A 26,083-nucleotide genomic window follows, 5' to 3' on the forward strand; every position below is an offset into this window, starting at 1 on the left:
TAAATGACCATAAAACCTGAAAACAAAATTTTAAAAAAACTGCAGACTATCTTTAGTATTTTTTGTCCGATCATAAATAATTCCTAATTTATTGTGGTTAATTGGTGCTAGACCCAACCATTTTGTAGTTTTTAAAGGCATAAACAACATTCAAAATACATTTTCCAACATTATTAGAGCCCTCTAGCCATGAAATAACACCCCTATAGTCACATTTACACTTGTACTGTCCAATATAGAGTACCTGTTATTAAAAAATAAGGCATTTAGGACATGTGCGTTGCTGTAAATTGCTGCAAGAGGAGATAAATGGGAGGAGGACGCGACGGAGGATCAAAAAAGTTTTATATTTGATGCCGATGGCCGCAACAGTAGCTCGTTTTCAGGAGATCATTAAAAACCTGACGATCACATCTAGTGTGTGTGTGTCACTAAACATTACTTAGTATTGTTACTTAGTACTGTTAAGAATCAGAGTAGAATACTGCAGTGCAGCACAACATTTTTGATTGCATCTTCTGAATGCCTTATATTTGAGTTCATTTGCCATTTTTATGTTTGAAAACGCTTAAATTAGGCCTGCACGGCGGTCGAGTGGTTAGCGCGCAGACCCCACAGCTAGGAGACAAGGGTTCAATTCCATCCTCGGCCATCTCTGTGTGGGCTTTGCATGTTCTCCCCGTGCATGCGTGAGTTTTCTCCGGGTACTCTGGTTTCCTCCCACATTCCAAAAACATGCTAGGTTAATTAGCGACTCCAAATTGTCCATAGGTATGAATGTGAGTGTGAATGGTTGTTTGTCTATATGTGCCCTGTGATTGGCTGGCCACCAGTCTAGGGTGTACTCCAGCAACTCCCGCGACCCTTGTGAGGAAAAGCGGTAGAAAATGAATGAACGCTTAATTTAGGCAAAAACCATGCACAATATGCATGTTGTTTTACTAACAATAGGCTGCATTCAACCAAGAAACAGCATCATTTATTAATTGATAGAGTGAAGCGTGACATGGCGAGGAATTACTGTACACACAAAGAAAAAAAACAGTATGATTTCGGTATAGCCACCAAATTGAAAATCTATATTACTAAGAATAAAAACTCTAGTCGCTACCAATTGTTTTTATTTTTAGACCGTGATCAACATCCACACGTTGGTCGAACATTAGCGAAAAAGCAGCAATCTGGCACATGCTCACATGTGAGGACACTTCCTAGTTGTGACAGCTGTGCCTCTTTAGTAGGTCGTTATGTGCTTAATCACTCTTTGCCGCTCGTTAACATAAATGATCCCGGGGCTGTGATCGCTCCACCGCGATGATGAAAAACAATCAAATACGTACACTCACTGTGCGTCTCCGGGCATGTGTTCGGCAATTTGTCAGAACCTCAACATCGAACTAATGATGAGGGATCTATGAAAATGTTAATGCAGCTGCACTGCGGTAATTAAAAGGAGGTTCAGGTTCATTATAGTCTAACTTATGTCTGTGGGATGGAGAAAATGTAACACCGGCGGTTAAAAGAGCAATCCTGGTACCTCAATGCCTTCAATCTCATGAATGAACGTGTAGCTGACTGACTGCAAAGCCTCCGAGCTCCAAGGATGGAACCAGTCGATAGTGGTGCATTGGATGATCGTCGGGAATCGACAGGCCCTTAGTCGGAGCTCGGTTCCCACTGGAGAAAAACACAACACCACCTACAATGAAAAGAATTGATTATTTGCATGTAATCTTATACTTTATAACACTGAAATAGCTAAATAGCAAATGATACTGGCAATCTCAAAATGGCCACCCCCCACTTTCCTCAGCTTGGCATACATTCAGGCAGACACTTTACCAGTTGGATGAAGCAGACGGTGACGCTACCAGAGACCCTGGCACAACAATTAGCTGGACTGCAAATGTGTGGACCGAGACAAGAATTTCCTTCCTTTTAACCTCCCATTTTGACTGGGTCTGTTAATTTATCTTGCCAGGCGTAATGGCCTTAAACAGCAGGTGTGCTATTCAATGAATGGATCTAACATGCAAAAATATGTGTATGGAACTCAGATGTACTGTAATGGTACATGTTTGAGTTCGTTCAAAAATAAAATATTCAAGTATTTTTATTTCCATTTTTAGCTTTACTGTTCATGTTTATTCCAAGTATGAGAGCCAACATTCATTCATTCATTTTCTACCGGAGCCTATCCCAGCTGTCTTCGGGCGAAAGAGGCGGGGTACACCCTGGACTGGTCGCCAGCCAATCACAGGGCACATATAGACAAACAACCATTCACACTCACATTCATACCTATGGACAATTTGGAGTCGCCAATTAACCTAGCATGTTTTTGGAATGAGTTCTAGTCAGTTCCAGGGTCAAACTGTTTCAGACTGATCATAAAACATGCTAGTGAACTGTCCGTGATGAGTGAATTCCTGTTTTGTAACATTATTAGAGCCCTCTCGACATGAAAGAGCACCCCTATAGTCACCTTTACACTTATATTACCTGATATAGTAGATATTCATTCATTCATTAATTTGCTACCGCTTATGCTCACGAGGGTCGCGAGGGTGCTGGAGCCTATCCCAGCTGTCTTCGGGCGAGAGAGGCGGGGTACACCCTGGACTGGTCGTCAGCCAATCACAGGGCACATATAGACAAACAACCATTCACACTCACATTCATACCTATGGACAATTTGGAGTCGCCAATTAACCTAGCATGTTTTTGGAATGTGGGAGGAAACCGGAGAAAACCCACGCATGCAAGGGGGAGAACATGCAAACTCCACACAGAGATGGCCGAGGGTGGAATTGAACCCTGGTCTCCTAGCTGTGAGGTCTGCGCGCTAACCACTCGACCGCCGTGCCGCCCATGAGAGTCAACAATTGGGAAAATAATCCAAAAGCTCCCTTTAAAGCTAAACTGTGTCTCTGTTACATCTGATGAACATTTGTGCTTCATTAGTTCAGAGAATCTCCACCGTCATTTGAAGTCGGACTCTGTCAATAAAGAATCTCCAGCAGTTCTCCTTGGTCTCAAGTAGGCCAAGAGCTCGGACTTCGGCTTTCACAGAGGACACAATCCCTTCAGTTTCCTCCTCGCTGAAGACCTCGGGAATTTCTCCTGCAAGGAGACACAGTTATTATCACTGCCCGGATCAATATTCTTTATCCATACATTAGTAGGATTCCCCTCATGTCAATCTATACTGAAAAAAAGGCACTAAACAATTCAAAATGTAAATCAGACCTGATGACAGAAAGTCATTAACAATGACCAGAAAGCGCTCATCGGGTATTTGTGCATCAGTCATGAGAAACGCCACCCGCTGATTCTTCACGCCAGCCTTCAGGAACAACCCTGCGAGGTCCATCTATACCACAAAAACCACAAACAGAAAACATCTTCAGGTAATCAATACAATAACTAATAAATGCTGACACCATAAACTTTTAAGATGTTTGTAAATGACTACATTGGAAAATACCTTCATCAATACCATATTGAAATATTTCCCACTGGTCTTTAATAGTATCTGACAATTATTTGCCGCATCAGGAGAGAAGCTCAACAAATAAGAATCACATCAATAAACTTGCATGCAGCCGCTGGCAATATTGATCAAGGATTTTCATGTTTGGTTTATTAACTACAGATGTTTCCGATAAAACCACAGTAGTCCAGAAGTGAATGTTTTATGTATGTATAATATAGTGCATATCTGTGTGGAGTTTGCATGTTTTCCCCGTGCATGCGTGGGTTTTTCCGGGTACTCCGGTTTCCTCCCACATTCCAAAAACATGCTAGGTTAATTAGCGACTCCAAATTGTCCATAGGTATGAATGTGAGTGTGAATGGTTGTTTGTCTATATGTGCCCTGTGATTGGCTGGCGACCGGTCCAGGGTGTACCCCGCCTCTTGCCTGAAGACAGCTGGGATAGGTTCCAGCACCCCCCGCTACCCTCGTGAGGAAAAGCGGTAGAAAATGAATGAACGCTTAATTTAGGCAAAAACCATGCACAATATGCATGTTGTTTTACTAACAATAGGCTGCATTCAACTAAGAAACAGCATGATTTATTAATTATTAAAGACAGCTGGGATAGGCTCCAGCACCCCCGCAGCTCTCGTGAGGATAAGCGGTAGAAAATGAATGAATGAAAGTATATTACTGTTTCAGTCTTACTCATTTATTTTCTATGGCACTTATCCTCCATGCTAGGTTAATGCTAGGTTAATTGGCGACTCCAAATTGTCCATAGGTATGAATGTGAGTGTGAATGGTTGTTTGTCTATATGTGCCCTGTGATTGGCTGGCCACCAGTCCAGGGTGTACCCCGACTCTTCCCCGAAGACAGCTTTGATAGGCTCCAGCACCCCCTGCGACCCTCGTGAGGATAAGCGGTAGAAAATGAAAGAATGACGGTCGAGTGGTTGGCGCGCAAGACCTCACAGCTAGGAGACCAGGGTTCAATTCCACCCTCTGCCATCTCTGTGTGGAGTTTGCATGTTCTCCCCGTGCATGCGTGGGTTTTCTCCGGGTACTCCGGTTTCCTCCCACATTCCAAAAACATGCTAGGTTAATTGGCGACTCCAAATTGTCCATAGGTATGAATGTGAGTGTGAATGGTTGTTTGGCCACCAGTCCAGGGTGTACCCCGCCTCTTGCCCTAAGATAGCTGGGATAGGCTCCAGCACCCGCCGCGATAAGCGGTAGAAAATGAATGAATGAATAATATAGTGCATCTCATGTTTATGCGGCGCCATTGTTTACCTTGAAGTCCTGAATACCATAACCTTTGTGTAAAGTGATTTGGAAGACTTCCACGGAGGAAATGTAGGCAGCCAGACGAGTCAGGCTCTGCTTGCCACTGCCCCCGACCCCGATCAGTAAGCCGTGACTGCAGGGAGACTCCAGGATACGACTGATGCGACACCTGGTAACAACGTAGACATTTTTCTCTTCAGTTTGCCTCCTTATATGATTATTAAAAGAACTGCTACAACTCACATGTTTATACTTACACATGTTGCATCGCATCCTCAAACAGCACCAAATTCATAGCTGCATTGAGCTCGTTGTAGCTTTCCAAAGCATCAGTGAGGGTGGTCCTGAGCACAGACCACTCTGTCACAGCAGCATAGGAGGATTCCTCACCCATTTTGGCAAAGTGGCAATAGAGGAGGGGCTGTTTTGTCACTCTTTCATTTTCAACTCCCTAGACAGGAGAAACAAGTCAATTCATTTGCAACTCCTGGTCAGTTGTGGCACACAAAAACTGTTCCTGTATTGCACCTCAAAGCATTCATGCACAGTTTCCATCTGGAGCTTCCGGAAGAGCTGCAGGTCGTTTGCATCTACCAGCCTGTCGGAGTAGACTCTGCAGGATTCATGTAGCCATAGCAGAGCCAGATCGGTGATGTCTTTTACACTCACAGGCTCAGCAAAGAGCAGTCCCTGAACCACACATACAGTTATGTTAACATTTCGAAAAAATAATAGATCTTATGGGGAATCATTCTTACCATCATGAAGCATTTACCTGAAAAATGTGAGACATGTCTCGCATGTTGAATGTATAGTGAAATTTGATGGCTGTTGGCAAAAAGTGGAGCTCCATCTTGTGATGGAGCTTTACTGCAGCCTGTACTACAGCAGCGATGCTCTTCTGAACAGGTAGAGTGAAATGCTGCTGTGTCAGGTGGCTGCTCAATATCTGCCCGAAGATGGACATCAGACACTCGGATGATGGAAAGTTCACTGCAAGTACGGAGAAGTGTCTCTGTCGAAAGCAAACGTAGGATCTTATTTTAGTTGTGGGTCTTGTATCATCCTTTGTGGACTCTTAATTTAGTCATCTTAAATTTGTTCATTTTACACAGTAAAATGTAGGCGGGGTACACCTTGGACTGGTGGCCAGCCAATCACAGGGCACATATAGACAAACAACCATTCACACTCACATTCATACCTATGGACAATTTGGAGTCGCCAATTAACCTAGCATGTTTTTGGAATGTGGGAGGAAACCGGAGTACCCGGAGAAAAAATGCAAACTCTACACAGAGATGGACAAGGGTGGAATCGAACTTTGGTCTCTTTGCTGTGTGGCCTGCGTGCTAACCACTTGTCCTTTGTGCAGTCCACATAAAATTATTCATTGATTCATTTTCTACTGCTTATACTCACGAGGGTCGCAGGGGGTGCTGGAGCCTATCCCAGCTGCCTTCGGGTGAGAGGCAGGGTACACCCTGGACTGGTTTCCAGCCAATCACAGGGCACATATAGGCAAACAACCATTCACACTCACATTCATAAATATGGACAATTTGGAGTCGCCAATTAACCTAGCATGTTTTTGGAATGTGGGAGGAAACCGGAGTACCCGGAGAAAAAATGCAAACTCTACACAGAGATGGCCGAGGGTGGAATCGAACTTGGGTCTTCTAGCTGTGTGGCCTGCGTGCTAATCACTCGACCTCCGTGCAGCCCACATAAGATTATTATTACATAATAAATGCATATTACATACTGTATATATTTACGATGCACAGCATAAAATAAAAAAAATCAGGTAGTTCATAGTTTTTGGCTTTCGCATGCAAACAAAAAGATTAGACATTTTCACTAAAAATGAATAATGCTACTTCTCCATTATCTTGACATACTAAGTAACACACCTGCAGTCTTGGGTTGATATTGAAGCTTCCTGCTGTTGGGTTCATGCAGGCAACATACTGAGTGTTGTGTATTTCTTTTAAAGACCACTTCTGTCTGTCGTACCTGCGGTCATGTTGGAAAAGGAATGAAAACAATGACAACCATTAAAGTGTGACGCGTCTTCCATACCAGTGGCCGTAATCCAGATGCTGTCTTATAAGCGTGTGAGGCTGCACTGTTCCATAGGTGTCCACGGCTGGCATGTTCATGTCGTCGATAAAGTACACCAGCCTTCTGTTGCCAACAGGTGAGAAGCTTCTGCCTGCTCTTTTCTCTAATGGACATTCTAGGATCTCTAAACAAAGAACAAATAGCAGACATGGGTGATGCTATCTGAGGAGTTTGGTCTCCTCAGTCACCAGCAGATGGCGCTTCAGCTTACTACAATATACTACATCAATAAACCCCACTCACCCTGCAGCACTTGGGAAGTTATGTAGTAGTTGAAGGGTATTTTTGTAGTCACGTAACTCTCTGGCAGAGCGTCTAACTTATTCCTGACAAGTGCAGTTTTTCCCACTCCAGTGTTCCCCACCAGCATAAGTGGCTGTCTCCGCTCCAGCAACAAGTCCACGAAGTAGCGAAGACGCAGGGTCTCCGCTGTGTGTACCAGAACAGCCTACAATCATACAAACAGCGGGAGGACAAGAAACAGAAACATACATGGTTATTAAGGCTTTCTTTGGAGTGATTTATTGACAGACATGTGTTCAGTGAATTGTATGTGATTTATAATTTCTTGTATTTCCCCTTGTACGCCGCAACTATTCTGTCATAATAGAATCATTTGCTCAGAACAAAACCCCGCTAATTACGGCTCAGCGAGAGCCTTTTGGAGCATTCACAGCTGTACACAAGAGTATAAAGAAAGACAAAAGGAGCGTGGGTGATAGCTCAAGCCTTGTTGCTCGAGCCTTCATCTCGGCACAGTCTGCACAGTCTGATATAAGGGGGGGGAAGTAGATGGTAATCAGACACAGTGGCAAGCCTATCAACCTTTCCAGCACCCCTGACTTTAGCCTGCCATATTATGCTCAATGAGGCGTGCATACATTTTTAATATGACCGATTCTTGTTTACTTTGCCAACTTCTGTCAAACCTGTGAAAAAGAAATGATTTTATAGGCTGCATGGACAGCATCTGATATGCGTCTTACCTGTAACGGGGTATCAATTTCCATTTCAAAAGGAGGTACAATTTCACTCCAAGGAAGGAATCGCTTGGTTTGAGGGTCAATGTAGTAGTCAAATACTGTCCCCTGTGCTGGCAGCTTAACGGTCTTCATTTCTTTGGTCCACCACTGACTGAACTCTACACGGTAATCGTAAAGCTAGATGATCAACAAAGATGCAATTCAAGTAATTATTCAGACCCATATATATTATTACTGGCATAATAACGTACATTATTTATACTACTTAATACCTGGTCTTGACACAGGGCCCCACCAAATGTCCAAATGCAGGCAAAGATAAAGTACGTTTCATAAAGGTCTCGTGGAGAGTCAGATGGAATGTTGTCTGTCGTTAGAAGGCAGTCAAGCAAAGTGCAGAGTGTCTAAATGAGAATACAAAAAAAACACACGTAAGTACAATAGAAATAATTGATTTTCTTGTTTGTGTTACGTACCTGAACAAGAGAGTTGTCTGGAATCGGAGTGATTGTCTTGAAAGTGTTTCTCATCTTTTCCAGACAACGTGGGACGTATTTTTCAAACAGGATGGTTAAGTGGGCCCTTTCTGTTTGCCGTTCTCTTTGGTCAATCCAACTGGCAACATATCTGAGCAAAAGTAAACATACAAGTTGAGTGTAGCGCTGACATAATTAGGATGTTGACTTGCTGAGTAAAAAAAACACACAAGAGGATATTCTGTCAGTGTTTCCCCACGCATTCATTAATTTAGCTTGCCTCTAATAAATTTGAATCATGACTATAGCTTTTGGCACAACTTGTCTATGCCAAATCCGGTAAACCACAGGAAGTGTTTCTTAGTAATGGTAATGGTTTTATTTAATTTGAACATGCATCAGATTACAATTGAATGCATCACATAATCAGTTCATAGTTCCACATGTCCGAAAGGAGTAGGAAGAAGCAAAGCTTATTAAATCCTACCCCTCCATCTGGTACTTTTACAATCAGTAACTGTTACATTTGTTCACTTCCTGCTTTCCTAATATAGTTTAAGTTTTTTTTTTCATTTTTTTGTCACGTACCAAAGTACAAGGTGATATGACCATCCAATGACATAATGTGTACCATAGTAAGTGTCAATATAGTGATATGTATAGCACATCATGACTGGTTCAAGACTCTTCATCCTTGTATTTAGCAAACATCAACTGCTTGTATTGTTTCTTGAATTGGCTCATCGTTGTGCATTGTTTGCGTCATGCATTGACTCGGTAATCCAATACATGGGGTCTCGGTAGGCAACGTATGTGCTGCAGGAGTGGAGATCCAGACATGTACCTCCACAAGAGCGGGCGTGTGCGTTAAAACCGCTGTGAAAAGCGAGGTGCAGACGTGTGCAGAACTCCTCCACAAGTGTGCAGCCCAGCCTTTGACTAGCAGGAGTCAGAACTAGCAATAGTGCTAAAAAAAAAAAAGACAGACCTTGGAGACACTTCTCTATTGTTTGGTAACACTGCCACGTACTTCCCTGTGGAATATGTAAAGCAGGGGAGTACAATGTGTGGATTAACTAAAAATGAAAAAGCATAATGTGATGAGAAAAATAGAAGTATTTACACTAATCATGAATACTACTTCGCATTCAAGACAATACACAAGAATTAGACAAAAAGAGATTTTAACATTACTTAACATTAGAAAAGTACCACGAAAATTATATCAATATCCTAATTTATTTATACTCCATTACCATCTTCTGCACTGTGTGTATGCTAGCGGCCCCGCCTCCACCCATCGAGACAAAGAGACTGCATGACTGGCAAAAGAGGCACATGCCATTCATGCTGCAGACTGAACCCCCTTTTCATAATAATTTTCATTTATTGTGTGATTATATCATTAAGTTATTATAGTCGGAGGCCCGCTGCCCACAGGACAGTTATCTTCAGTTTTCATCTTGCGAGACACGACGACTACTAACACAAAGATGTCTTTGTATCTTTAGCCTTTTAAAAACATTACATACACATGCGTCATGGCCGCTGCGGCCACATATAAATTTGACGATGACCGGCAACCACAAATGGTTCACTGTCCTGTGTGGAAACATCGCGTACACACACTGAAGTTAAAACAACAGACTCACAGGTTCCATCCAAGGTCCTGCACGTTGATGTAGAGGATTCCCGCTCTGGACACAGTGGCAGGAGTGGCTGCTCTCAGGTGGCTAATTTCAAAGACAAGCCTCATGGATGGAGTGAGTGGCACACGCTCATTACTCGCTAGAGTGAGAACCTGACAATCAGCAAGATTAACAATGAGAATTAGGTTGTAACCGGTGTATAATATTTAAAAATGAACAATCTATCAGTGATATAATGAATGAATCTAATCAAATCAACTTTATTTGTAGAGCACTTTTCCTGCAAAGACATGCAACACAAAGTGCTTTACAGAATTAAAAACAATTACCACAATTAAAAGGAAAAACAATTACTAAGAAAGCCCCTCCCTCCCACCCTCCATACTAGACACACACACACACACAGTAGGGAGACATGGCATGGCACTGAGGATCAAGGAAACGCCACCTTTGGGGCCGTCCACACTGAGAGGAGCCGCAGGCCGTGCCATCGGGGGACCAGCACCCGGGCGGAACTCCACATCAAAAGGAGGAACCCCCAGCCGGCCGGGTCGAAGGAACCCAAGGATGGCACCCCCTAAGCAGACCCGACACAGCCCCCAGTGTGGAGGACCCCCACAGGGGGGACAGAGCCTTTTCTGTGGTTGGCCCCAGGCCCCAGGCCCGAGGCTGTGGAACTCTCTCCCCTCCCAAGTAAAAAAGGCCCCCCAACATCAAAAGCTTTAAGTCTCGTCTTAAAACCCACTTTGAGTCGTATGAGTCGTGAGTCGTATGGTCCTGTGTCTTTTAGTTCTTCGTTTTTATTGTAATTGTTTTTATTTTTTTATACTTTTATTGCTTTGTTTCTTGTTTTTAATATTTTAATATCTATTTTACTATTTTATTTCTTAAATGATCTTTTAGTTTTGGATTATTACTTATTATTATTTTTACTAGTCTGTGCAGCACTTTGGAAACTGTTTATAAAATGTGCTATATAAATAAAGTGGATTGAATTGGACTAAAAAGATAAAAATGTAAGAAAAGTTTAAAAATATTAGTTAAAAGTCTGATTAAAAAGGTGTGTCTTTAATCTTCTTTTAAAAATAAACAGTCTCCGCAGTCCTGAGGTTCCACAGGTGGGGGCCATCGTGGCTTAATGCTGCCTCACCGTGGGTTTTTCTTCTGGGTTTTGGTATTGTTAAAAGGCCAGTGCCGGAGGACCGCAGGGTCCGCAAAGGGTTGATATGGTAAAAACAGATCAGATAAATAAGAAGGTGCAAGGCTGTTAAGACATTTAAAAACCAGTAAGAGAATCTTAAATCTTAATCTAGGTAAAGACCTCCGAGTACAGAAGTGATTGGTGAAGGAGGATGGAAGAAACATTTGATTCTCTCCGTAGCACCTCGGTTGCTATGTGTTGTACAAAAAGTGTATGAGCGAACAGGGAGGGAGGTACCTTGTTGTCATCCATCACTGTGTTGAGTGATTCAATCCACATTGGATCAATGTCTCCATCCAACACAATCCACTTAGGTCCTACGTGGGACATGTTTGCTTGCTCTCGCATCAGCGATGAAAGCAAACCTTACATTTAGAAAAGCAGAGAAGAAAGGGAAATGGCAAAGTATTAGATTTATGTTCACTTGAGAATGTTTTTAGCCACGCTTAATAATAGAGAGCCGTGTATGTTATGGCTTTAAAATGTATTCCGATTCCAAATAATATATGCTTGCCGTCTTTCCACTCTCGGGTTGCAGGATGGATGAAGCCGAATAATTCGTCTCTGTCAACTGCCTTGGGATTGAGGTCACTCCAGACAGGCTTCTTTTTCAGGTTCACGTAAGTTTTATACAGAACCCTCAGTATCTAGTGAAAAGTATGTAAAAGTATGTTTAAATACTACAGTAAACCTCGGATATATCGGAAATTCGCTCACAACGGACAGATAAAAAAGAACCGATTTTTCTGTAATGCATTTCCAATAAAAATTCATTGCATATATCGGATTTTTTATAACGGATTTCGCCTATTTCGGACAAAATCTCCAGTCCCGTTCCAATGCATTTCCATTAAATTTCCCTCGCATATATCGGATGGCCGCATCGTTATGCTAATCTTGTTGATGTCACTGGCTATTGTCTTTCTCCTGGCTCCAGATTTAGGACAAATATAAAAGTGAGTGACGTCAATAATACTAGCACAGCAGTGAATGAGATCTTAACCTCACTATTGGAAATAACGTAGGCCTGACGGGCGTAACAGGGCCTAGCTTAATTAACAATTTGTTATGCTCAGAGTCCAATCAAGTTAAATTCTCATTATCTTACGTCTCTTTTCATTGCCCAGTCCAGGTACATTGGAAACATAGTCAAGGAAGTGCCTTTTTATAACGGATAAAATCCGATTTACACATATACCGGATATAAATCCGATATATGCGTAAAACGGACATTTTCCGGTATACGCATATAACGGATTTCGCTTATATCGGACAAAACCAGTGGGAACAATTGAATCCGATATATCCGAGGTTTACTGTACTTAACAAGAAAATTTGTATTTTTTTGTTTTGTATCTTACCGAGCTCTTTCCAGTTCCCGCATTTCCAACAACAAAGATAGAATGACGCACGGCCATGAGTTCCACCAATTGCATCACCTACAGAAAAATTGTGACTTCTTACTTGAATATCATTATTTCTTTAAACCATATTAATCTGTGACCTTTATGATGTCAAACCTTGAGGATGAATGTCTCCTCCGGCTGCAAACAGAGAGCAACAGCGGTGTCTCTTACTGTCTTTTCAAACTCCCAGTCTCTTTCTCTTTCTACTTCAAGGCCAGGAAAAAGATCTTGGAGCAATCCCAGGAAGATGGTGACATCCTCAGTTACAATTTTTGGCAGGTTGAAGTCCCTCAGAGCACGCATCAGCACCTAAAAGGACAGACATTTTATGGTAATGGTATTATTTCATTTGAACATGCATCAGATGACAATTGAATGCATCACGTAATCAGTTCACAGTTCCACATGTCCAAAAGGAGTAGGAAGACCGCTTTTTCCTCACAAGGGTTGCGGGGGGTTCTGGAGCCTATCCCAGCTGTCTTCGGGCGAGAGGCGGGGCACATATAGACAAACAACCATTCACACTCACATTCATACCTATGGACAATTTGGAGTCGTCAATTAACCTAGCATGTTTTTGGAATGTGGGAGGAAACCGGAGCCCACGCATGCACGGGGGATAACATGCAAACTCCACACAGAGATGCCTGAGGGTGGAATTGAACCCTGGTCTCCTAGCTGTGAGGTCTGCGCACTAACCACTAGACCGGCGTACCGCCCTAGGAAGAAGCAAAGCTTATTAAATCCTACCCCTCCATCTGGTACTTTTACAATCAGTAACTGTTACATTTGTTCACTTCCTGCTTTCCATAATACAGTTTAAGGTTTTTGGGGTTTTTTTTTTGTTTTTTTTAATAATGCACCTCGTACCAAATGACATAATGGGTACCATAGTAAGTGTCAATATAGTGATATGTATAGCACATCATGACTGGTTCAAGACTCTTCATCCTTGTATTTAGCAAACATCAAACATCATTTTTAGCTAATTGGTTATTTTTAGCCTTATGCATTATTTTAAAACCTACAAAAAGAAAACTGTGTCTGTTTGCACACATAAATTCGAATAATTCTAATTATTCATGCATCCTTTTCTACTCGGTGCTCTACTGGGTCACCTGATCCTCTGGTCGTGTCTTATCCCTTCTTCTCAAAGCACCGGCCACAACCAACACAGACTTGACAGCACGTAAACCCCAATCATAGTGGTCCTAAAAGACAAACAGTGAAGGTGAGTCTTACTAAATATCAGTACAAAAAAAAAAGTATTGTTTTACCTGCTTGGAGAGAAGCTCCTTGCACAGAGAATAAAGTGAAGTAAACCTTCTGGCTAGAGGCTTAGCGCCACAGAAGCCCTCTGCTACCAACATGATCTCACAGATGAGTTCAATGTCAGGTACCACCATTGCACAGGGTCTACATAAGCATGCAGATAGAACATACTTAGTGTCAAGTTACTTACAGACATAATATTGACAATGTTAGAACATCGACCTGAACAACGCCTTGAGGTTCTCGGGTAGCTCTGTTCTTCCTGCATAGCCAGGATTCATGGTGATAAAGATCCCCACAGAGGGTTTTAGGAGAATTTCCGTATCCAGGAACAGGAACCTGAGGATGCATCAGAGGAGGTTTTTTTTTTTTTTTAATAATTCAATAGCACTACATAAACAGTGGTGTGAAAAAGTGTTTTCCCCCTTCCTGATCTTATTTTTTTGTTTGTTAAACTTGAATTTTTCAGATTATTAAGAAAAATGTAAATATTAGTCAATGACAACACCAGATGACATTCTCCTTCAAGATTCTTTTGTAGACAGCAACTTCCATTTATCACAGCAAGTTTTCCAGGTTTCGAAAGCAGCAAACTACCCCCACCATCACACTACCACCACCATATTTTACTGTTGGTATGATAATCTTTTTCTGAAATGTGCCGTTACTTTTATGCCGGATATAATGGGACACACACCTTCCAAAAAAGTTGCATGAGACCACAGAGTATCTTCCCAAAGGTCTTGGGGATCATTAAGATGTTTGGCAAAATTGAGATAAGCATTAATGTTCTATTTGTTCAGCAATGAACACTGAGGTCTGCAATTATTGGATGTTGTTGTAGGGTCTTTTGTGACCTGGGGTCATTTTGGTTGGCCGGCCACTCCTGGTAAGGTTCACCACTGTTCTGTGTTTTTGCCATTTGTGGATAATGTCTCTCACTGTGGTTTGCTGGAGTCCCAAAGCTTCATAACCCTTTCCAGGCTGATACATCTCAATTAATCTCAGTTATGTTTTAATGGGGGACAAAGGGCCATGCTTTTGGGGGATTTTTTTATGTCCCTTAATAATAAAAGGTTTCATTTAAAAACTGCATTTTATGCTCTGTTGTGTTGTCATTGACCAGTATTTAAATTTGATAATCTGAATCATTTAAGTGTGTCAATCATACAAAAAAAAAATAAAGAAATGGGTCAAGCACTTTTTCACACCACTGTATATAATAACCTTTAACTTTTCACCTTGTCTTTTTAGATCGAATTGCATCCTGGATTGTTTTCACTTGCACAGCAACAACAGACAACACCTCAACTGGGATGCGATTAAACTCATCAAAGCAGCCCCATGCTCCAGTCTGGGACAGACCTTTGTAGATATTACCTATCGACTAAGCATAAACAAAGCATTTAATGACAAAACAAACATAAGAAGACTGATTTGGGTGTCCAATTTCCAACCTTGTAGTCCATCTGCTCGGAACAATTAAATATGTAGACCATGACACCCATGGCTCGGCCAAGATCCTTTGTGGTCTCAGTTTTGCCGGTTCCGGCAGGGCCTGATGGGGCTCCACTCATGGTCAGGTGCAATGACTGAGTCAATGTGATGTAGCACCTGAATTGATGGAAGGTATAAAGCTTTAATGCGTTGTCTGACTGCTGATGGCCGTCAGTCTTACCGGTCCGTGAGGGGCGTGATGACGAGACGTGGTGTATTTCCAAGATACTCGTAAAGGTAAGGGAATCGGGCATCGCAGATGTTGACAAAACAGTGATGCTGCTGCTCATTCCAGCAGTGGCGCAGCTGGGAAAGCCACAGGAAGGCCTGCGAGGTGGTGACCTAGTGACACGAGGAATAGGAATATAACTTATACATGTAAAAAATACGGCAATTATGGAGTCAAAATCAGTCAATAAGATAAGAATTCTTACCTTTTGAGCAATTAAATTGGCAACAACATCTCTTGCATGGACATCAATAGTGCAAACAGTCATAATCTTCTGCCGGTTGCCTGGACTCAGTTCATTCAATAACATGTTGATCAACATGTTTAGTTGTGCAATCTGAAGGAGAAACAAATTCAAGAACAAATTACTACACTCACCTTAAAATGAAAAAAATCATCTTAATTCATTGATTCATTTTCTATGCTTATCCTCACAGGGGTTGCGGGGGTGCTGGAGCCTATCCCAGCTGTCTTCAGCCGAGAGGCGGGATACACCCTGGACTGGTCGCCAGCCAATCACAGGGCACATATAGACAAACAACCATTCACACTCACATTCATACCTATGGACAATTTGGAGTCGCCAATTAACCTAGCATGTTTTTGGAATGTGGGAGGAAAACGGAGTACCCGGAGAAAACCCACACATGCACAGGGAGAACATGCAAATGCCACACAGAGATGACCGAGGGTGGAATTAAACTCAGGTCTCCTAGCTATGAAGCCTGCGTGCTAACCACTCAACCGCCGTGCAGCCACATCTTAATTATTTCATTCATTCATTCATTTTCTACCGCTTATCCTCACAAGGGTCGCGGGAGGTGCTGGAGCCTATCCCAGCTGTCTTCGGACCGAGAGGCGTGGTACACCCTGGACTGGTGGCCAGCCAATCACAGGGCACATATAGACAAACAACCATTCACACTCACATTCATACCTATGGACAATTTGGAGTCGCCAATTAACCTAGCATGTTTTTGGAATGTGGGAGGAAACCGGAGTACCCGGAGAAAACACACGCATGCACGGGGAGAATATGCAAAGGGTGGAATTGAACTCAGGTCTCCTCGCTGTGAAGCCTGCGCGCTAACCACTCAACCACCGTGCAGCCACATCTTAATTAATATTATATAATTTTTTTTGTCTGATAAGAACAACTTACTTACACGTACACTGGGGTGCATCAAAAAACACAATTATTGAATTTTGATATGGCTGGGTACACCCAAATGTCTTTTTTCCCCAATTATTATAAATGATTTGCCACAAATTATAATAACACAAATGCAAAAATGTGACTTAAATAAATATCTTGTGCTCTTCGGACTAAAATATGACTGCATTTTTATTGCTGGTCTTGCATGACAGCTCTTATCATCGCAGTCCCCTCGGCTGAAGCGTGACAGATTATTAAAGCAGCAGTCAAGGACATGTTAACATGACATAGCGCTGGTAAAATTGACAAGCACAAGGCGTTGACTCTGATGCGATTATGATGGCACGGGAATACATGTCCACCCTCTTCTCACATCATAATAACTGTCATTGGAACGCAAGTATGAAACAATCCCACCAAAGCACCTGCTTCTTGTTGTAGTCTTTAAGTGCCGACTCAAGTCCTTCCTCCAGTCTTTTAAAGACAAGCTCCACGTCATTACTCCACCATATCTGTGATGCAGTCAGAGCGACTTGAGCCGGAAAGTCAAGAATCCACTGCTCTCGAGGCCTCTCTTCGTACACAGACACAGCGTCAGACAGACCACTCCTGACGCTTTCCCTCATGGACTCCTCCAGAGAGGTCAGCCATGCCTCCACCTTAACACACACACACAATACGTATTTTTATGTTATTACTTATAATAACCACAATGAAATGTCATTCTCAATTTTCGTTCCAATATAAATAATAAATAATAAATAATAAATAATAAATAATAAATAATAAATAATAAATAATAAATAATAAATAATAAATAATAAATAATAAATAATAAATAATAAATAATAAATAATAAATAATAAATAATACAATTATTACCGCTCCATTACAGTAACAATTTTTTTATGTTATTACTTATAATAACCACAATGAAAAGTGACTCAATTTTTGTTCTAATATAATAAATAAATTATTACCGCTCCATTACAGTAAAAAAAAATTTATGTTGTTACTTATAATCACCACAATGAAATGTCACTCTTTTTTTCTAAATAAATAATAAATAAATAATAAATAATAAATAATAAATAATAAATAATAAATAATAAATAATAAATAATAAATAATAAATAATAAATAATAAATAATAAATAATAAATAATAAATAATAAATAATAAATAATAAATAATAAATACTTACCGCTCCATTACAGTAACACTCCCTCTGAAATGACACGTATTCCTTCTCTTTGCTGTACATGCCCACTGCAATTTTTGTATGATTTTCGGAGAATTCCAGATCGGACATGCTGTCAAATAGTTTGGAGAGGTGGCATGTTACCTAAAACAAATACATGGAATTAATACACAATACATTTTCATTTTTATAGTACAGAAAGAAGAAAATGTACATCTTTAGGACGACTTCCTTTCGAGAGAATATCCAACAAGTCTGCTGATGAAATAAAGTAGAATCTTGGAAATGCAAGTCTTTTGGTCTCCAGGTATTCTGCAAGAGCTTTTTCACACAAAGCCAGTCTGTACAAAGAGAGGATAAGGTAATTATGTCAAAACTCATAAATGCAGTGCTACTGTGGTTTCAGTATGCTACAGTTTGACAAAAATACATGTTTTTGTACACTGTGTGTCATGATGATTGTACCTGTTACTGAGGTTCTCAATAAAGTTCAAGGGAGCAAGTATACCGTTTTAAGAGAAAATATTGTCTCGTCCTCATCCACACAGTAATGGCAAAAGTGATGTTAAATGTTAATTTATCCATTTCATTTGTAATGTATATGTATTTCACAAACTAGACGTCTTTACATGAAGAACTACTGTATATATGACTATACATGTATATGATTTGTAGTATACTTATGTTAATATTTTGGGTGTCTGAAACGGATTAATTGGTTTACATTAATACTATCCGGCTTTCATACATTTTGGTTTTAGTCTGAGACAAAGGCTGAAAACAGAGGTTCCACTTTAGAAATAACATCAACAATGACCTCATCTGAAGATCTTCTAACTTCTCAAATAGCTTGGCTTTATTGGTGGCCTCAATGACATTTTTGGTGTGTGCAGTGTCCATCATCAATTCCTGTAGAAAAACAACACAGTCATACATTTAACGTTTTGAGTAACATTAGTTTAGAGTTTTATTTCCAAACCTGAAATTCCACATCGATCATTCGGAATCTGTGCGCATCTGCAGGCAGCTGCTGGCAGATGTCATCACAGCCTTTAAATATGCTTTCCAAGTACGCCCACGTCCTCTGCACTTCCATCCACACCATCAGCACAGAGTCGGCCACGGTGAGTTGTTTCTGAAGCTCCACCACTTGGAGAAGGAAGTGATCTACATGCTTGCTCTGGAAGATGCCCTGGAGCTGAACCTTGAGGGTAGGGTGGGGACAAATACACGATAACTATAAAAGCAATCTTCACTCGCTAAATGTACTGCAAAAAAAGGTCAGTAAGGATAATTCATAATGCCGCCTACAGAGAACTCCTTATTTCTAAAATCACAAATACTTATACTTATAGTTCATCTTCAAACAGCTAAAATAATGCACAAGGCAAAAAATAACCAATTACCTAAAAACGTCATCCAATACTTCTCTACAAGAGAGGAGAAATATGATCTCAGGGAAGAACTACATTTGAAACACTTCTATGCTAGGACTACGTTAAAAAGCCATAGCATTTCAGTATGTGGAATCAAACTATGGAATGGATTGAGTAAGGAACTCAAACAATGCACAACGATGAGCCAATTCAAGAAACAATACAAGCAGTTGATGTTTGCTAAATACAAGGATGAAGAGTCTTGAACCAGTCATGATGTGCTATACATATCACTATACTGACACTTAATGTACATAATGTCATTGTATGGTCATATCACATGGTACATTATTAAAAAAAAACCTTAAACTGTATTATGGAAAGCAGGAAGTGAACAAATGTAACAGTTACTGATTGTACTGATTGGGTTTTTTTTTTTTAAATAATGCACCTCTTACCAAAGTACAAGGTGATATGACCATACAAATAAAAATAATAATAAATAAATAAAACTTAAACTGTATTATGGAAAGCAGGAAGTGAACAAATGTAACAGTTACTGATTGTAAAAGTACTAGATGGAGGGGTAGGATTTAATAAGCTTTGCTTCTTTCTACTCCTTTTGGACATGTGGAACTGTGAACTGATTATGTGATGCATTCAATTGTAATCTGATGCATGTTCAAATGAAATAAAACCATTACCATTACCAATTGTAGCATCCAGGAAGTTATCACAGATTTGATAGAACCAAAAACATTAAAAACAACCCCCCAATCTCCACCAAAGCTGCGCATTTCGATAAGCTCATATCATGACTCGCATGAGTTTGCTTTCCAAACAACCTCATCAGCATGAAAAGCCACAAAAAAAGTGGGGGAGGGAAACAGCCTGTTTGCACAAAGACAGAGACACTAAAGTAGTAAGACTTCTAATTGCTGGCTACAACCCCCCCAAATGCATCTGGTGTACATGTACAAAGACCGCCGGGGTGCAACAATGCCCCCGTGTCCAATAGAAGCTATAAATCTGAGGACTCAATAGGGACCTCTCCAGTCTCAGCTGTGCTGTTAGACAGTCAGACAGGGCGGCCCCCTTTTTTTTTTTTTTTTTGCATTCTCGTCTCCATTCATCACTTAACAACCAGTCCTTCTCACAGACAACTCAGCTTGAGACCTGGTCTTTGTGCTTTATAGCTACTTGCACTTTTTGAGACGATAAGGTCGCCCTCAACGGAATCTCTCAGCAACTTACCTGATGATCTTCAAGCGTTTCAATGAGCTGCTCGTCGCATTTAAGAAGTGGTATAGAGGTTTGGAAATGATCCTCATATGAAAGCTCCATTGAGGCCCATATTTGACTTATTTCTGTCACAACCTAAAAAAAAAAACCAACAACAATCCTTACTATACAGTGTATACAGTAAATTATAGATAATAATAATTATCAGGTCTAAATGAGGAATTATGACATCATTCACTAACAACCGAATCAGAACCTTCTCAATGGCCATTTCTTTAACTGCCTTATCCACGGTGCTCCGAACGTCTTCTTCATAAAGATGCATTTGCAGAGCCAAGAGGTCTGCCAAGGTGGTGCCATCAGTCACAGTGAAGTTCCTCTACAGTATGCAGCATATACACACACAGTACAATACATTAAAAAAAAAAAACAATTACGGTCATGTCAAATGTTACTTTCTTTATTGCAGAGCAATTCTTCTCGGTCACCTGTGTTGTCCTTATTAGTTGTACCCAGTGGCGCTCTCGTATTGCGAGGTTCTGCAGTTGACTCACAGCCCGCAGTGAGGTCAGCAGGTTCTTGACGTAAAGGTCTAAACCACAATATACATCCCACAAGCGAGCTTCCTTGTCTAGCTTCCGCAGATCCTGGACAAAGGATGTAGGAACGTTTGTAGCGATCAAAACAATGATTGCATGGCACTCTTGGTCATCTAACCTTAGCAAACCCCCTCAATTCTGCATCCATCTGCTCCACGTTTATTTGCCTCCATTTGCTCTTTGTCCAGTTCTCCACATTGGTCTGTATAGATAAAGACATGTGCATGGGGTCAGTGAGCAGAGGGTGCTTAATTGGGGCATTTAGCGGCAATAGAATCAATGGCCATTGAGACGACAGACCTGGTCAAATTATTGATCTTGAAGTGCGGCGGGCGTCTTGAAATTAGGCTACTTACGTGCACAAATACGACGATGTCCCACAGTTCTTTGAGAACAACAATGTCTCGTTTGCAGAGCTTGATGTCTTTAAATTCGGGGATTGTGACGTCAAAGAGGTTTGTCGACTGCTGTAACTCGGACAACTCCTTCTCCAAGTCTTGTATTGCCGTTTCAGACTACAAATATAAAGAAGTGTTATGCAAAGTAAAAAAAAAATAAAGCAATTTTATTAATTCCTACGTTCTCCAGACTAATGTAGGGATGTTTCGTTTTGTAACTGAACGGTGCAGTTGCTTTGAAGGTGTCTCTGAATTTGCTTTGCTTCACCTAAATAATAAGAAACAGGAAGTTTGGTGATAAATCACATCCAATGATGTACAATGCGGATAGAAAAATGACATGTCACCTCAAATTCCACGCAGCGTCTTCGTAAAACCAACACCTCTTCATTTTGCATAGGGGAGACCTCATGTCTCACCTTTAAGGCCAGCTTTTTAGCCCCACTCCATTTTTCAGGGAGTTCCTAAAAATAAAAAATAAATAAAAAAAAAGTTGACTTTATACTGAAATGATTTAATTCTTTGCAAGCAAACACAACTCTCCTCCTTTCCGTACCTCCAGCTGAAAATAGACCCTGTCCGGTATGGTCACTCCATGTCGTTCCAGAAGAATTAGTGTGCCCTTGAGAGGCTCAAACATCTTGTCCGTGCCAGGTTGTCTGTCTCTTACGGCCAACAGGTGACTCATGATTTCCACCAAACCATGATGGTCTCCTTTAGGAACAGACTTAGCTAGTCCTTCAGCGGTAGTACAGATAAACTCCTGGAGCTCATCAAGACTGTCATGGAAAACATGAAACGTGAAAAAGGCACGTAGAGACAGTGTTTTAGCGGTGGCAATATTGACCTGTTAGTGACGTATGTCAAAAGGTGCTCCTTAAAAAGCCAACTCCATTTCTTTATGATGTTCAGAAGGTTGACTTTGAAAAGCTTGATATCCACTCGAAACCAGCCATCAAACACAGCCGAGTCTTCAAGCTTGCAAATTTCAGCGTGCAGGCCCTCATAGTAATCAATCTGTTAAGTTAAGAGCACGGTTATTTTTAGAAAAAGGGATGGGATGTTTACAACTGAAAAAAAACCTGATCTTTGAAGTCCTCGACTGTAGGAGGGCTCTCTGGCAGGATATCCGCTCTGTGAGCCTCCACCTCTTCAGGCGTCAATGCACGCGCATATAAGAGGAACTGGCTGAGGAACTCTGCCCGGTCCTCCTGCCAGAGATGGCTGTAGGAATCAAACTGTTTCTGGTAAGCTATGGCTTTGTTGAGGACATTCTCTGCTCTTTCCATCACTTCTTTCCGCAGGTCCGACAAATCCAGCATGTCTTCCATTAGATCCTGCCAATGTCAGACCACACAGCAGTTGTATCAATCTATGCATTGTATTTTACTGTATGTTCAAGGGAGTACCTGATAGCTGTCCATGCTAACATGAGTAGCCAACCTGTTGACATTCACACATGTCTTAAATATATCTCCAACAAGTCCTTCTAGAAGCTCATAAAAGCCATCCCCCGCATCTTTCTCCAGTGATGGAATAAACGTTACGCCCAGGTCTGTTAGTGTCAAATGAGGCTCAAAGAGAGGGGCCTGCTTGGCGTACGATTCCATGTTGTCGATGAAAAACTGGAGGGAGTGGCTGATGTAGCTGAAGAGCCCCTCAACTATCATCTCGTCCATGTACTCCACATAGGACAGCCAAGCGTCTGAAGTAGAGTCTGCGTGGAACAGCACCATGTTCTCCTGGTGGTTACAAAGTGGAGGGAAAGAAATCGTGAACTGTTTTTTTGCTGAATCATGACTACTCAGATGCACCTCATCACTCCTCAGGGAGTGCAGAAGCTAAAAATATATCCTGTAAGCGATATATTGCAAATAAATCCTGATACCTGCACCAACTTGTGGATGGACTCTCCATCGTCTTTTATGGAGCTGTATATCTTGCTAAGACGGTCTCTCCGGTCCTCAAGCTGAAGCGGTGAGCTTTTCTTGTTGTCCTTTCTGCAATACATCGTCTGTTTGCTCCAACTCTTCATCATCGTTTGTACGGCGTCACGGTTGTCCTTTGCGCGACTAACTCGCTCCACGAGGTCATGGACCAGGTCTTTGGTGGTACCGATGAAACTCCAGCAGTCCTGGTCCTGCCATGTCAGATCGGTTTCTGCTCTTTTCAGTTGTTGATCTATAGCTGTCAGCTCAGTTGTGATCAGAGGGAGTTCCACTTCCAGAACAGTCTGTTTGAGTTGATTGTACCACTGTACTACAAGTTGGAGACTGCTCACATACTGAAAAATATATACGTGACAAATGATGACGACCATGTAAACTACATTGACAAAGAGTCCAAGTGAGCCTCTCACCTTTGTGAAGAGGTTACGTTTCTCAAAAACAGCCATGGCTGCCACAGGAACGTTAACGTTGAGTGTTTGGATGTACTTCACATCTTTTAGGACTTCAGAAAGCTAGGGATCAAGAACATAAAAAACTAAAAATGGCATCTAATACTTCTCTACAGGAGAGGATAAATATGATCTCAGGGAAGAACTACATTTGAAACACTTGAAAACACACATATGCTAGGACTACGTTTAAAAGCCATAGCATTTCAGTATGTGGAATCAAACTATGGAATGGATTGAGTAAGGAACTCAAACAATGCACAACGATGAGCCAATTCAAGAAACAATACAAGCAGTTGATGTTTGCTAAATACAAGGATGAAGAGTCTTGAACCAGTCATGATGTGCTATACATATCACTATATTGACACTTACTATGGTACACATTATGTCATTGTATGGTCATATCACCTCATACTTCGGTACGTGACAAAAAAATAAAAAAAATTGAAAAAAAATAAAAAATAAACCTTAAACTGTATTACGGAAAGCAGGAAGTGAACAAATGTAACAGTTACTGATTGTAAAAGTACCAGATGGAGGGGTAGGATTTAATAAGCTTTGCTTCTTCCTACTCCTTTTGGACATGTGGAACTGTGAACTGATTATGTGATGCATTCAATTGTAATCTGATGCTGTTCAAATGAAATAAAACCATTACCAAATAGTTAATAACGCATACATTTGTTCACTTTTCAGTCATCTGCAATATACAGTACTTCATAATTGTACACCACTCACATTTCAGCAATTTTTTTCATTAAAGTATATCTTCACAAGGGAGAATACTCCAGAAATTAAACTATTATCACAGCCACCATTGTGTAAATAGCTGGCAACGCTAGTGAGTAGCAAGATAATTGCGTCTGGCCTACTAAAGTCAATCATCTGGCTGCATGGATGCTTCAGACACTGGGGAGAAACATGAATTCCAACATGTTTGTGTGATGCTCCAGTAACAACCTGTGCAAGTACCCAAGAGAATGAAGGCTACACTGCAATGGTACTCACAGTAAATAACACTTGTGTTGCCAGCTAGTCAGACAATATTGATTGTGTGTTGACTTAGTTTTACAGTAAATTTGCTCTGTAAGCTGTACACTGACTTTCTATAGTATTTGTCCTTGAGAACATATGATATAATTGCCGGTGATGCCTTCCTTGATGGAATATGAACTCACCTTAGGATTGAAATTGACAGAAATGAGGTCATTTGAAACATTTCTGCATGTGAGGGGTTGGTTCAGGTTAACCTGGCAGGCCTGCTCCAAACCATCACACCACTCGGAGTAAACATCTTCCTCGTACTGATGTAGAAGAGTCATTACTTCGTTGTACATGTGGTGCTCCTTCATTGTGGGCTCCACACCTTCCACTGGTCTGAAAATGAAATTTCCAAAAATCTTTTACATGATTATTGTATTAAATAATTGCTTAATTCAATCAAAGTAGTGTGCTTACCTTTCAAACAGAAATCTGATTTTTTCCCATGGAGTTTCAATGCGTTCTTTGATCATTTTTGCCCACTTTAACGCTCCAGATGTGTGAGCCATGTTCTTTCCATAGCAACTCTCCTTCTGTAAGCATTAGACTCAGCGTTGAAAGCCTGCTCCGTTAACAACATTTGTTGTCCATTTTCTACGCACCTCACTGAACTGTGACTTTAAGAGCCATTTACATTTTTCCAGCTCATCTTGAAATTGTTGCTGCAGCAGAGGGATGTTCGGACTGAACATTTGTCTGATGTGTCCTCTCTCCAGAAAAGGTCCAATGATTGTTAACAGCTAAAGAAGAAAAACACAGGTGACTTTAATCTGCAATTGTTGTATCCCGGTCATCGACATCAGTCTGACTCTTTCTTACTTTGAATGCCGATTCCAGCCCTGCACAGTCCTTAAATGCCGAGCACAGAAGGCTGGCAAGTCTGCATTCAAAGTCCTCCATCTTCACTTTGAAATCCTTATAATCCTGGTCAAAATCCTGGAGACAAATTATTTATATACATTCATTCATTCTCTACCGCTTATCCTCACGAGAGTCCCAGCTGTCTTCGGTTTGACTGTACCCTGGACTGGTGGCCAGCCAATCACAGGGCACATATTGACAAA

The 26,083-nt window shown here is 41.1% G+C and overlaps 1 protein-coding gene across 5 annotated transcripts in view; it reads right to left on the reverse strand.

Moving 5' to 3' along the window:
* LOC131136820 (dynein axonemal heavy chain 11) overlaps nt 1-26,083 on the reverse strand; it is a 56,551-nt gene that overhangs the window by 25,603 nt on the left and 4,865 nt on the right. For 4 of the 5 annotated variants that reach the window (XM_058084083.1, XM_058084082.1, XM_058084085.1 and 1 more), the window contains exons 9-55: nt 25,839-25,955; nt 25,622-25,759; nt 25,437-25,552; nt 25,157-25,355; nt 23,937-24,038; nt 23,466-23,861; nt 22,987-23,319; nt 22,660-22,914; nt 22,425-22,594; nt 22,134-22,356; nt 21,925-22,041; nt 21,759-21,845; nt 21,536-21,694; nt 21,298-21,381; nt 21,069-21,227; nt 20,837-20,959; nt 20,593-20,715; nt 18,942-19,166; nt 18,780-18,871; nt 18,177-18,303; nt 17,966-18,106; nt 17,187-17,420; nt 15,811-15,942; nt 15,558-15,718; nt 15,337-15,493; nt 15,121-15,266; nt 14,102-14,218; nt 13,885-14,023; nt 13,726-13,818; nt 12,722-12,916; nt 12,563-12,640; nt 11,716-11,848; nt 11,439-11,566; nt 10,004-10,152; nt 8,352-8,502; nt 8,148-8,279; nt 7,879-8,052; nt 7,136-7,340; nt 6,851-7,016; nt 6,682-6,784; nt 5,544-5,783; nt 5,297-5,458; nt 5,026-5,219; nt 4,775-4,937; nt 3,250-3,373; nt 2,981-3,123; nt 1,538-1,699 (exon numbers count right to left, since the gene is read on the reverse strand). In XM_058084083.1, the coding sequence (XP_057940066.1) occupies nt 1,538-1,699; nt 2,981-3,123; nt 3,250-3,373; nt 4,775-4,937; nt 5,026-5,219; nt 5,297-5,458; nt 5,544-5,783; nt 6,682-6,784; nt 6,851-7,016; nt 7,136-7,340; nt 7,879-8,052; nt 8,148-8,279; nt 8,352-8,502; nt 10,004-10,152; nt 11,439-11,566; nt 11,716-11,848; nt 12,563-12,640; nt 12,722-12,916; nt 13,726-13,818; nt 13,885-14,023; nt 14,102-14,218; nt 15,121-15,266; nt 15,337-15,493; nt 15,558-15,718; nt 15,811-15,942; nt 17,187-17,420; nt 17,966-18,106; nt 18,177-18,303; nt 18,780-18,871; nt 18,942-19,166; nt 20,593-20,715; nt 20,837-20,959; nt 21,069-21,227; nt 21,298-21,381; nt 21,536-21,694; nt 21,759-21,845; nt 21,925-22,041; nt 22,134-22,356; nt 22,425-22,594; nt 22,660-22,914; nt 22,987-23,319; nt 23,466-23,861; nt 23,937-24,038; nt 25,157-25,355; nt 25,437-25,552; nt 25,622-25,759; nt 25,839-25,955 (7,467 nt within the window). The remainder of the gene's footprint in view (nt 1-1,537; nt 1,700-2,980; nt 3,124-3,249; nt 3,374-4,774; nt 4,938-5,025; nt 5,220-5,296; nt 5,459-5,543; nt 5,784-6,681; nt 6,785-6,850; nt 7,017-7,135; nt 7,341-7,878; nt 8,053-8,147; nt 8,280-8,351; nt 8,503-10,003; nt 10,153-11,438; nt 11,567-11,715; nt 11,849-12,562; nt 12,641-12,721; nt 12,917-13,725; nt 13,819-13,884; nt 14,024-14,101; nt 14,219-15,120; nt 15,267-15,336; nt 15,494-15,557; nt 15,719-15,810; nt 15,943-17,186; nt 17,421-17,965; nt 18,107-18,176; nt 18,304-18,779; nt 18,872-18,941; nt 19,167-20,592; nt 20,716-20,836; nt 20,960-21,068; nt 21,228-21,297; nt 21,382-21,535; nt 21,695-21,758; nt 21,846-21,924; nt 22,042-22,133; nt 22,357-22,424; nt 22,595-22,659; nt 22,915-22,986; nt 23,320-23,465; nt 23,862-23,936; nt 24,039-25,156; nt 25,356-25,436; nt 25,553-25,621; nt 25,760-25,838; nt 25,956-26,083) is intronic. The other variant, XM_058084084.1, reaches the window with a different exon arrangement.

Source organism: Doryrhamphus excisus, chromosome 10 (genome assembly GCF_030265055.1).
Source record: "Doryrhamphus excisus isolate RoL2022-K1 chromosome 10, RoL_Dexc_1.0, whole genome shotgun sequence".
NCBI classification, from domain to species: domain Eukaryota; kingdom Metazoa; phylum Chordata; class Actinopteri; order Syngnathiformes; family Syngnathidae; genus Doryrhamphus; species Doryrhamphus excisus.